Genomic DNA, 12,716 nt, shown 5'->3' with positions numbered 1-12,716 from the left:
CAGTTATATGAAACTGATCCCCAAGTTCCAACTCTTGGAATTCAGAAATTATTTTAGTGGGCTTTAATCAGAGAGAATGCAGAACCTTTTCAAACACGTATCTAATCTTGAAACTGCCTTTGAGGACTCAGTTTGCAGCGTGGGGTTTCCCGGCTCTGCCTCAGTGCCATGGTACGTGTATGCTGCTGGGCCTCTGTAAGAAACACCCAGGTCTGCAGTCTTCAAAGCAAATACTAACTTTGGCTGGTACGTGGTGATACTCACTACCAATACCAAGCCTTTTTTTTTCTTCCACAGGTTGCTGGTGGTGGAGGTGCTGATCACCACAGGTGTGTACCTACTGCTAGGGGCAACTGTACAGTCCCACAGGTTAACCACAGACAATCCCAACAGCATGGGGCTACATTTATGCTAAGCACTTCAGTAAAAAAATTCTAGAAACTGGTGTGTAGTTGAAGATTTTTGCCTTTGAAGTTCGGTAGCTGAGAAGTAGAAAGCAGATCCCAGTCTATCTTGCAGTCCTTGGGAAGCAAAACAATCAACTGTGTCTCTGTGGGACAGTCAGTTCTTGCTAAAATTGGATGTGTATGTTTTAGGGGTATTTTCAGCTCTCATGTAGACCAAGGTTAGGCTCCCAGCTGCTTTGTACAGACCTCCAAGAGAAAAAGATCAAGTGTGCTTGGAGCACGTGTAGATATTGCTGGCATGGGAATGTCCTGTGATGATGGGATTCATCTGCCCATGAGACAGAAGTGGATGGGATTTGCACCAAACCCTCTCTTGCAGTTGAGTATCTGTGGATGTAGCTGTGTGGTGTGTTGACAGATGGGAGCTGGGAGTCAAGAGTCAGCATTCCCTACCTGGCACTCTTGCTGGAGGAGCAATGTGCAGTGAGTCAGCGCTGCAGAGTCGCCACGCAGTAGTAAACAGAAGCCCAGGAAAATGTGCTGTCATCCCCTCAGAGTCTGTTAACTGAGAGTGATCCTGAGCTCTGCCACTGCTCACCAGTTTGTTCACAGAACTCCTCTGAGCTAGTGGTGACTGCATTTGTATCAGTGCAGATTCAGATGCTATAGAGTGTGAGAAAACTGTCACAACTGCACTGGCATATAAGAATGGAATTCTTATGGACTAACTCACACTGAATCCATGACAAATAATGAAAAGCACAGTAGTGTAGAGTTCAAGGACTGAAATGTCATGTTTTCATAACTGGTTACGATGTGTGCATGAAGCTGCAGGAAAACTTGTAACGCATGCGTCGGAGAACGAGTCTAGCTGTGGTTCTTCAGAGTCATTAAAACGTCTCTGTTACTGAAAGGAGCTGACTGGAGCAATTAGAAGGGTAATAAGCATCTCTGAAGTCTTGTCTCTGCATACAAAATTATGTCTATCTTTTCAAAACTTGGGGGAGCCTGATGTTTTCCTTGGGATTGTGTAGAGCTAAATAGATATCTTTTCATATTAAAATGTATAGATCTTTTCTTTTTCTAACTGAGAACACTTCTCAGTGTGCCTTAGGGATTTAGTCCTCTTAATTTCAACTAGGCTGCTATATTTTTGAAACCAAAATTGTATTGTTTGAGGCTAGATGAATGTCTTATTCACTGACTTAATTCTGGTAAATCAAACCCTTTATTTCAAAAGCTCCAGCAGAGAGTCATTAAGCAACACAGACTGCAAGCAAAAAATGCACTTGTCACCATTATTGGCACAGACTTAAAATGTAAGCCAATGGAAAGAAAGAGCTTAAAAGTATTAAGAGGTAGGAATGAGTTTTTGTTTAGAGTAGGACTAAGGGAATCTGTTTTGTTTTCAGATGAGAGTTCTTTATCCTATTCAAAATCACATGTTTAGACCTCCAGCTGGGTCACAGTGGTTTATCATAAGAATTGACAACCCCCAGGGAGGAAGGCAGAAGCTCTGAAGTAATTTGGAAAGCAACAGTGGTCTTTGAAATGGAATTCTTAGAACATCCTGTCTATGGGATATTTATGAATCAAATGCTTAGCCTGTGAACTGCTAGAAACTCCATGATCGAGGAATTCTTGTAGACTTCTGGTGCTGAAAAATTTCTCCAAGTTTGTAGGAGAAGCTGCTGTCAGTGTAGAAAATAAGCAATGTGTGTGTCTTGCTGAACTCTTATCATCTGCTGTTAATGTTGGAGTAATTCTCCTGTTGAGCCAAGCGTTCAAGTAGTTGGCGATACTGATCGGGTTCTGTGGGCAGATTCAGCTCTTGCTTTCTCATTCCCCCAAATGGACTGGTTCCTGTAGTTTGTTGGTGTAGGGTTTTGGAGCTGTTGGAGGTTATAGGCTGTGATCACTTAATAGAGTAGAAACAGAGTTCATGCCACAGACATCTGTTGGAACTGCTTTAGTTACACAGAACTCTTCAGTTTGATCAGAGTTGTGGTCTGTATACCAGATGTTGCAGAGAAGAATGATGGTTTTTTTTTAATTTTTCACTTGCATATTTTGAGCTGTATGTAAGAACTTTTTGTTATAAACGTGACACAGCAGGTTTGGCAATGCTTCCCTCTAAACAGGGTGGATAAGAAAAGAATTATTAGTTCTTGAAGCATTTGTTTTGGTTAACCCAGCTTAGGTTCTATAAGCTGCTGCTTTGTATTTTGTAGCATCCTGTTTCGATCCCAGTTAGAGTCCTGTATTTTCCTTTTCTATTAAAGTCATTAGCCACTTCTCCATGTCTCCCACATTTGAAAATTATGGAGAATCTCGTTCCAAGGCAGAAACTGTGACAGCTCTCTTACACCCTCACCTCCACTAGATATGCTGTGGTGCCCAGGTCTGAGGTTTGGGTTGAGTTGGGTTAAAATGAGGAATTTTCTTTTTAAGAAATAGCACTTGCATGACAACAGCAGCAGAAGTGGAGTTGCTTCTCTGAAGCAATCTTATTTCTCTTCCAAGACTCCTGGCTCCATTTCCCAATAGACTTCATTGTTTCTGTTGCTTTTGTTATTCTGTTTTAATGAGATTGTCCTTTTCCCTTGTAAGACCTATTGCTTTCTGTAGAATGAAAGCAGACAGCAGTAAACTGGGACATTCACTTTACCCAGTCCTACTACCCTCATTTCCCACAAAGTTCCCCTATTTCCAAATGAGCTCTTAAGATTATTTTGATTAGCATAGCTCCTCTGTGTCCAAGCTACAGGAGTCTCCCAAGCTGTCCCCTTTGGGAGAAGCCAGCACTGGAGATAATAGAGCAAACACTGACCTTTACTTCTATTGGGATAAATGACAGTATTGCAACTATCTTAAAAATGTAATTGTTTCTTATTCCAGGAGACTGTCAGAGTGACTGGAAGCCAGTTGAGCTTCTGGGGAAGGATAGAGCTGGTTTAACCCTGAATTCTGCTTCAATGCACCCAAATTGTTCTCTGCAGCCTTTTGTTGTCTGGCTGCTAGATAGAGATTGTGGTCCTGCAACAACACGGTGCAGCATCCGTGGTGTGGTTTCTGCAGATAGATTCCTTATGTTCAGATTTTTGGAGTATTTAATTTGACTTCATTGGGTGTTAAATCTGGATTCATCTCACTGTGTGAAGTGGGACAGCTGTCTCAGAGGCTTCTAGTACTTGTGCGTTCTTTGAAAAAAATAGACAAGAATCTTGCTTGCCAGAATCCAGAGTATTGTGAATTGACTCTGGATCTGGATCATGGTTTGATCCCTGGCTATGTCTTGAATTGTTTGGCATCCGGCGGTGGCTGGCTTTTGGACAGCGTGTCCTAGAGCGAACTTGTGCAATACTATCGGCAGCTGTAATTATCACAGGAGTTCTACTGAAGAGTAACTGCTAGACATCTGTCAGACTGCTGATTGTGTTGGGAAGCCTTGCATTTATTAAATCAGCACTCTTTTTTTCCCTGTCTCCCTTGACCAGATGAATTTGATGCCTACATTATTGTGTCCTTCGTAAATGCTACGCTGGTACTGTCTATCGGAGAGACTGTAGAAGAAGTGACTGACTCTGGATTCCTGGGTACTACACCCACCTTGTCCTGCTCTCTTCTTGGCGATGATGCTTTGGTACAGGTAATGGAAAGCTGCTTCTGACATGTCTGCCACTCTCAGCTTGCTGCACAGATGTGATTTCTACAGTAATGCAACATATGTCTAAAGATGTGGATTGGCCGAGAATGATGCTGATTCAGCCTTTCCCTTTTTATATCTTTCTGAGTGAGACTGGACCAGTTGAAAATGGTCCTAATCTCCTTCAGTAGTTCCTTGCTGTGGTTGAAAGATGTAGTTCTCCCAGCTGGCGAGTATCTTCCTGCTGGTTCAGCCTGCTGCATAGCTGATAGATCATGGCTGCCAGGAGTAGTTCTTGCCTTTGGCTTCTGCTGAGTCAGAACCACCACTGAAATGGGAATTGTGATGGGATGATAAATACAGAATTGATATGACCTTTCTTTTTGTTCCTTTAGGTTTATCCAGATGGGATCCGGCACATCCGAGCAGATAAGAGAGTAAATGAATGGAAGACACCAGGGAAGAAAACCATTGTAAAATGTGCTGTGAACCAAAGACAAGTAGTGATAGCACTGACTGGAGGAGAACTGGTTTACTTTGAGATGGACCCGGTATGTGTGTTAATGGGAATAAGTTTGGAAGAGTGAGGTATGAGGTATGCCAAGGATTGATCCTTGACCAGACCTGCAGAAAAGGATTCAGTAGTAAAGCACCCTTCTAGAATGGATAGATCAAAGCCCTGCATATCTAGACTGTGTCTACCTGAGATTATTTAATGGCTAATTAAAGTCTCTGAAGCTCATAACTGAGGCTGAAGATTGTGTATTTGTACTCTTGCTCTTCTGGTTCTCCCAATTGTAGCCAAAACAAATTCTTTAGAAATTGTTATATTATGTAACAAATCCAAAGCATTATATTTAAAAACAAAGTATCTAATTAATAAGTCATATGTTTTTCTTTTTCAGTCGGGACAGCTGAATGAGTACACAGAGAGAAAGGAGATGTCGGCCGACGTCGTTTGCATGAGCCTGGCCAATGTTCCCCCTGGGGAGCAGCGTTCCCGGTTCCTTGCTGTTGGACTGGTGGACAACACTGTCAGAATTATTTCACTTGACCCTTCGGTGAGTAGCTGTGCTGTTTTTGCCCTTCCATTGGTTTGAAATATTCAGAAGGACCCTCCAGAGGTGGACTGTGTCCATCCAGACTGTCTTTCCTTATTCAGGTGGGTGAGCAGGAATGGATAGCTTGCATGGCTTTCCTCTGCTGGTTGGGAGGGAATGTGGCGTTTGATCCTTCTCTGCAACAGATACCCTAGTTTTATTGAGACTCACTTGTGCCTCTGGAGGTTCAGCTGATGAGTCACCAGAGCATTTTCTTCTGTTGTTTTGGGTGGGTTTTTTGTTGGCTTCCCCCCTCTCATCTCCCTGTTTGTACCTGTACTAAAAGCAGAGTCATTCTGCAAGCAAGTTGGCAGCAAACCAAACTTGTCATTCCTCTGCCTACAACAGATGAGGTGTTCAAAGCTGGTTGCAGTAACCTAAATTTTCCTCAGGTCACTCCATGCTAAAGAGCTGCAAACAGTGCTAGAACAGTTTGGAAGGCTCCAGTTTTATCTTCTCTGAAGCCCAGGCTGCTACCACTCCTGCTTCCCAAAATTCATGGAGCCTGCATCTATTGTGGCTTTTTTCTTTTTTCTGTGCTGAATACTTCTTTCTGGAGATCTAAATGGGCATCTTCAAGCTCCTTAGATGGAGCTTGAATCCTGTCTTGCCATGCCAAGCCTTGCTGACTGGAGTGGTCCCTCTCTCCTGTCTTCCCCAGGATTGCTTACAGCCCCTGAGTATGCAGGCGCTGCCCGCACAGCCCGAGTCACTGTGCATCGTGGAGATGGGTGGCACAGAGAAGCAGGATGAGCTGGGAGAGAGGGGCTCCATTGGCTTTCTGTACCTGAACATTGGGCTGCAGGTGAGGAGTTCCTGACTGGTTCTGACAGGTGTGTCTTGAGGAGCTTTTGCTTGAAAGGTGGATTGTTAAAATAGCCCTGTCACCATGCAGTGCAATACAAAGCTTGACTTCCCTCTTTGTTACAATGTGCTTGACAACAGTGACTGGGGAATTCACTGTGTGCTTTAGTAGAGGTGTGAGTTTCCCCATACATTTTTAGACTAAAGACTAGTCAAAAGCAAGCGTATTACCCCAGATTTTATGTAGGACAGACTGTGCTTTCCCCATTCAAGAAAGAAGGCATATTTTAAGAAATATTTCTGGGTGAAATGTTGAGCAGCTCTTTAAAAGCTGCCTGTAGGGCAGAGTATCAAACAAGTAACTGCCCACAGCAGAGGCTCTGCTCTAATAACTCTGCTATTACACAGCTTTTTGTTACATCCACTACAGACTTTCTGATCTTTGACCAAAAAATGTTGTTTTGACAATTCTGCATGTGGTAAAAATAATCAGCACAGTTTAGGTTCTTCCACATGCCTCAAGTTTGATGTCAGAATGCAAAATCTTTTTAAGGAGCATGAGTTTTTGGGTAAATCTTTGTACCAAGAGGGATGGGGATCTGGAATCCACCCTCAGGTTTTTATGGCTTATGTGATATACTAAAGTCCTTGGTCTGTTTTTTATTTTGGAGGGGGTCCTTTCTGCCATGTAGGACTGTGGAGGAGCTGTGCTTTCTTTGCTGTTAAAAGTGTGGCCGTCGGGGAGAGTTGTACCGACAGCTAGGAAAACAAACAGCTAATTCTTCAGAAACTGCCTCTCCCCATTGATTTGAATTATGCGTGTAGGAAGTTACTTCTCACCTTCAATGTGGATCTTTTTGTTTTGCTGATGTCAAGAACGGTGTGCTGCTGCGAACCGTCCTGGACCCTGTCACTGGCGATCTTTCTGACACCAGGACCCGATACCTTGGCTCCCGGCCTGTCAAACTCTTCCGTGTCCGAATGCAAGGCCAAGAGGCGGTAAGGGAGGCGTGCTCTTGCAGGGGTGCAGATCCACTCCCCAGGCACTGCATCCCCGGATTTTCTTATGGGTGGGCAGGGTGGGGAAGCATCCCTGCAACACAGCAGGACCCTCTGGGTAAGGGTGGGAAGTAGAATGACTTCATTGTGGAGCTGCCTGGCTTGCAGCTTGTTCTTTCACAAACAGCCTTGTTCTTCTTATTCTCTTTACTACTGTGTACTTCTGCCCTGTCTTTGAACTAGGATTCATCTGACCCATAGGCTGTGTTTATAGTGTGCTTGGAGAGCTCTGAGCAGATTCTTGGGCTTAGAGACATGTCTTACCTCTTAGTGCACAGAGAGGTGGAGAGAGCTCTGGGCAGAAAACTTACCCTTGAATGCTTGATGCAGTGAATGGTTGTGTCCTTGCATGTTGGGAATAGCTCAGCCAAGGGCTGGACAGCTGCCATACATGGCTCAAGGAAAATATTTGCAAGATTTGGCATAGAAGGAAAAATGTGTTTCATCAGAAGTGCCACTTCCAGCCCTTCTGATGTGGCACTGGGGAAATCAGCCACCCCCTGCTTGACTCATTTTTGGATGACACCTTCAGAGTTGAGAAATATTGCCGATCAGCGTAGGGGGGCTGGATCTGGGAATTCGAGCTCTGCTGTAGTGTTGAGGTACACTGGGGGAATCGCTTAAACTTGCTCCTGCCAGCTGTAACTTGGGAGATGAGGAGCTTTGCAGCTCTAGCAGAGAATACCTGTGGAGTAACTGAGTGCTTTTTTACTTTGAGATCAGCTGTTGTTACTCAGGCAGAAACTAAGGTTGACCTAAAACTCATTTAGCCAAATGTATAAAGCTGAAGAGTTTGGAAGTCAATCTGCTTCCTTTTTTCCCATAATTTGATTGAAAATAGGCTAGTGATGACTTTCAGTAAATTTCACTAAGAATGCTACAGCATTTGGATTGTGATGAAGCAGTAAATACTTATTTTAAAAGGCCTGTTCCCATTAGAACAAGCTATTCCAAAAAATGAGATATGACAGTATTGTTGATCTTGGCTTTTACAGGTAATAGTTTTAGTGCACCTCAGTTGGAGTATTTGTTGTCGTGATAGTACTTTAAAGCTCCTCTTCATGCCATATGCAATTTCAGAGAAAGCTGAAAGCAAGAAGTGTCTCAGGTGTGCTCTGACCTGTGTGGGGTCCACCTGCAAGAGTTCAGTTGTTGCAGTGGGGAAGAGTTGGGCACTGTACATCCATTTCTGTTGCATAAAGTGAGCTTGCCTCCATTCCCAGACCTAATAAATTTGCTGCCTGTCTTTCCCAGGTGCTGGCCATGTCAAGCCGTTCCTGGCTTAGTTATTCCTATCAGTCACGCTTCCACCTGACTCCCCTGTCTTACGAGACACTGGAGTTTGCATCTGGTTTTGCTTCTGAGCAATGCCCTGAGGGCATTGTGGCCATCTCCACAAACACGTTGAGGTAAGCACCAGAAGGGAAACACAAATGCTTCTGGGCTGGGATGCCAGGCAGGTGAAGCAGTGGTGAATTCCACCAGACATTCTAAAGGAAAGAGGTAAAGTGACTTGACTTCAAAAAGATTTTTTTGTTATGAATAATGACTTGATAGAAACACTTGGATGGGTTTCAGAAAACAGACGAAGGAAAGTTAGGCTGTCAAAAAAATGGGGTGTACTTCTCAGATTTGTATTTTCTAGCTTTTTAAAGTAAGTGTAATTCAAGTTATTCTTCAATTCTCTCATCCTGAGAGAGGGAAGCTTTTAATAAATGTGGACCTGTTATGTATTAGGATCTTGTGGTTTGTGATCTGAATTGGCTGCTTTGCAGGAAATAAACCATGTGATGTAAGAAACCAGAGACATGACAGGGATGTATTTGTTGCCTTTTTTAAAGTTCAGCTGAGATACTAAAAAGATAAATGAAAATAATGGACCACAAATTCAGATGCTGTGCTGTATGCACTTGAACAGGCACCTTTTTCATATCTGTCCTCATTGAAATATTACAGCATTCATTGCTTTTAAAGGAGTCATTCTTTCTGGAAAGACTTGTGGTTTTCAGACACCAAATGCCAGAAGAACTGGTATTTCAGCTGGCAAGTCACAGGAAGAAAGAGCTGGCATTGCGTTTTTCATACTCTTTTTAACTGAAGTGCCTCTGAGGAGCATTTGATTACATGTCGAAGTCAGTGTCACATTTAGATTCAGATGATGTGTTCCCCAAACGTGCACTTTCCTTCTTCCATGTGCCCTTTGTTCCTCTTGGGATAGACTTGCTTCAGCACCAGTCAGAATGCACCCTGGGACAGTGAGAGCCCTCAAAGACCTTGTGCTGCAGCACACACCGTGGGCTCCCATTTTAGGATGTTAGTTTTGCTCTGCTCTCTGGAGCTGTTTGCTAGTTGCTGTTTGGCCTGAGGAAGCTGCTGCTCCTCTCTAGCACTAGCCAGTTTCACAAAGAAAAAGTTCCACTCCAGTTTCGTTCTCTTCGACAGCTGTTTTTGGATCCTGTTCAATGCTTGTCACATCTCTGTCCCCCAGGATTTTGGCACTGGAGAAGCTGGGAGCAGTCTTCAACCAGGTTGCCTTCCCGTTGCAGTACACACCCCGAAAATTTGTCATTCACCCAGAGAGCAACAACCTGATCATCATTGAGACAGACCACAACGCTTACACCGAGGCCACCAAGGCGCAGAGGAAGCAGCAAATGGCTGAGGTAATTGGGGTGGAGGACAGGTACACACATCTGTTCCCCAGAGGGGACTTCTGCAGCTGAAGTACTCCCTGCTCATTAGTTCCCAGCTGCCATTACCTGCAAGGCTTTCTGCTCTGTGTGAATGCAGGGACTGAAAGGGGAGTGGAAGTCTGCCTCAAAACAGCAATTTCAGCAGAATGCACCACTTCGCAGTGTTCTTCCTTTGCCTGTTGTTAGGACATGTTTTAAGAACCACCTGGTGGAGGACAATCTTGCTTGTGTAACACTGTTCTCTGGGGTTTCTGTGGTTGGTTGAGGATGCTTGCATTTCAGTGGGTTGTTTATTTTCTTCTCAGGGTTGTTTCCAGGGTTGTTGATTTGGAGAAATGGCTCCCCAGACAACTGTCCCTTGGGCAGGGCAGAGCTGACACAGCCGTGCTCTGAGCTATAGAGGCACCCTGGGGAATAAGCTCAGGGTGGGTGGATGCTTTGGAAGTTAATGGCTTTTATGTCTTCACAAGCAGTACCTTGCCCCAGAATACCTGGGCTTAGGCAAAACAGGGAGGTTGTATTCTGTGCAGAGGATCAGCATGCTGGGAAAGGAAATCACTGAGCTGTTCTTTTCTCCTGTCCTTTAATGCCATAGGAAATGGTGGAGGCTGCGGGTGAGGATGAGAGGGAGCTGGCTGCAGAGATGGCTGCAGCCTTTCTGAACGAGAATCTTCCTGAGTCCATCTTTGGTGCTCCCAAGGCAGGAAATGGTCAGTGGGCTTCTGTTATCAGAGTGATGAACCCCATCCAGGGAAATACGCTAGATCTGGTCCAGCTGGAGCAGAATGAAGCTGCTTTCAGGTAAGAAGTGTTGCCAGATGCAGGAAGAGTCCCTGCTTGTGATGAGTCTTAGGTGTTTTTTTCCTTTTGCTTATCTGTTACTGAGCTGAAATCCAGATGGAACATGTTATCAAGCGACTGGCTTGAAATTCCGGGAGTGATTTGTCTTGCCTTCCCTTCCCTTCCAACCCCAATCTTGTCCGCATGTGGCATTATGAGCTGGTGGTGCTCCAAATGTGATTGCTGGACCCCAGTGCCTAAAGAACACCACAGGAGTGTAAATGGCAGATAAGAGAGCTAGGAACAAGAGAATGTGCTGTTATCTCTCATTTCCCCTTCTCATCCAGATAAACTGAGGACAGATTAAGTGGAAAGGAAGGTGTTAGAGGACTGGAGGGGAAAACCAACACAATAACCATGAAGAATAGCAAGTGCCTCAGCAGGTGAAGTAGAGTTAGGTCATGTTAGTCCAAAAGGCTGACCTGTCATTTCCAACCTGCCTGAGCCATTTACTGAGCAGGAAATAACTCTGGAAGATGAGCAAAGTTATTTGTATATATCCCAATGGGATCAGCCTTTGAAAAACAACTTCTAGTAGAGTTTTGCACATCGCTAGGCAGTGTCCAGCCTGTGAAAGTGTAAAGTAACACTTTGGGCATTGTGAAAACGTAAAATGCTTTGGGCATATGTGATGGCTGCAACACATATGGAGAGTGCAGAAGAATGAGCAAATCTGCATTAAACATTTCTACAAGGAGGAAAAACGACCTCTTAAAAGGCAGTGTCAGTGTTGAAGGGTTGGACTCTCAACTCTCTGCTGGGCAGGTGCAGGTTGTGCTGTTGGGGAATCCAGTCGGGGTGTGCAGCATTAGTGGGTGATGACACTGATGTCCTGGTGTGTCCTGTCCTTTCCAGCGTGGCCGTGTGCCGGTTCTCCAACACTGGTGATGAGTGGTACGTGCTGGTGGGAGTCGCCAAGGACCTGATTCTGAACCCACGCTCAGTTGCTGGAGGGTTTGTCTACACATACAAGCTGGTGAATAGTGGTGAGAAGCTGGAATTTCTGCACAAGGTGAGGGGAGTGATGGGGTTATTTCCAGTCTGAGTGTTGGAGTTGGTCTTACTTGCCTGAGTGCTGCAGTAATATTGCAGTACTTGGTGCATCCTGGGCAAGATTATCGTGCTGGTGTTACACGTTGGAAGCAGCCTTGGAGAAAATAAGCTGCCTCCTACAAAATCATTTGGTCCATCTTTTGCAGAGCTGAGGATTGAACACAGATCTCTCAAGAGTCCCAGTTTTACCCATCTAATTGGGTAAATTGGAAAGGAGCAGTGTTTTTCATCCCCCTGTTAGGGAGGGGAGGGAAATGGCTCTGTTTGCTTTCTGGAATATGAGCTCAGAGAGCTGCTTAAGCACTTGTTTACAGAGCAAATTCATACTTGGGTCACTTGAACCCTGGTGCTAATACTATCAGTCCTTGGCTGACCATGCGCAGCTGGTGGGAGCTGTCATCTTCCTTGGATGCTGTTTGATTGTGTGTAGAAATGATTAGTGACCAACTTGTTTGATAGGTCTCAGGGGCTTTAGCAAAGGTTTCAGCAGAAAAATTACTGTTCTTCCCACATACTTCTAGCATGGCTGAGATTTGAGCAGATGAACACATGGAAAGGAATGTTGTGGCTTACTCACTTCCTAGAGTCCTGATGCAGTGAGTGGGTTCTGTCCTGGACCGTGGCCTTCTCTGGTGCCACTGAACACCCACTGGGAAGTTGACAGAGCTGAAGTAGTGAAATAAACTTCTTTTAGTCAGTGCAGCCAAGCTAGGAATGCTGTAACTGGAAGCTCTCTACATGTTCCCCTACTCTGCTGTGGCTGATCGTTTTGGATTGATTAGTGGTGGGAGATTTTTCAGACAGTAATCTATCTGAGTTACTGAAATTGTGAACACATGGTAGTTGTTCATATTTAACAATTTCTTTGGTGGCAGTGTCAGATGGCTGAATTACATTCATGCCTTTCTTTAGAAACAGTCTGGGTAGATTTAGGCAAAGTCTAAAGTTTTTCTGTTGGATGTAAACCAAAACTAAGAACTGAGGCAACCAGGCCCTTCCTTTCTTTTGCTGCCTGCCCAGTATGGGGTTCTTACAGCAGTCCTGTGCTTCAGTGAAGGTGCACTGCCAGCAGTGTGTTGTGTGTGAGTACCCAAGGCTCTCTTAGCTCTATGTG

At 44.5% G+C, this 12,716-nt stretch overlaps 1 protein-coding gene across 1 annotated transcript in view; it reads left to right on the top strand.

Annotated features, from left to right (window-relative positions):
• The window catches only part of SF3B3 (splicing factor 3b subunit 3), a 29,317-nt gene that overhangs the window by 10,601 nt on the left and 6,000 nt on the right, over positions 1 to 12,716 (top strand). Inside the window, exons 12-20 of the mRNA XM_039558625.1 lie at positions 3,905 to 4,056; positions 4,449 to 4,604; positions 4,959 to 5,114; positions 5,815 to 5,958; positions 6,834 to 6,956; positions 8,271 to 8,425; positions 9,505 to 9,679; positions 10,305 to 10,510; positions 11,405 to 11,561. Coding sequence (XP_039414559.1) covers positions 3,905 to 4,056; positions 4,449 to 4,604; positions 4,959 to 5,114; positions 5,815 to 5,958; positions 6,834 to 6,956; positions 8,271 to 8,425; positions 9,505 to 9,679; positions 10,305 to 10,510; positions 11,405 to 11,561 — 1,424 coding nt within the window. The remainder of the gene's footprint in view (positions 1 to 3,904; positions 4,057 to 4,448; positions 4,605 to 4,958; positions 5,115 to 5,814; positions 5,959 to 6,833; positions 6,957 to 8,270; positions 8,426 to 9,504; positions 9,680 to 10,304; positions 10,511 to 11,404; positions 11,562 to 12,716) is intronic.

The sequence above is a fragment of the Corvus cornix genome, chromosome 11 (genome assembly GCF_000738735.6).
Source record: "Corvus cornix cornix isolate S_Up_H32 chromosome 11, ASM73873v5, whole genome shotgun sequence".
Lineage (NCBI taxonomy): Eukaryota > Metazoa > Chordata > Aves > Passeriformes > Corvidae > Corvus > Corvus cornix.
The sequence above is the reverse complement of the archived record's forward strand: the minus strand, read 5'-3'. Positions and strand labels throughout refer to the sequence as shown.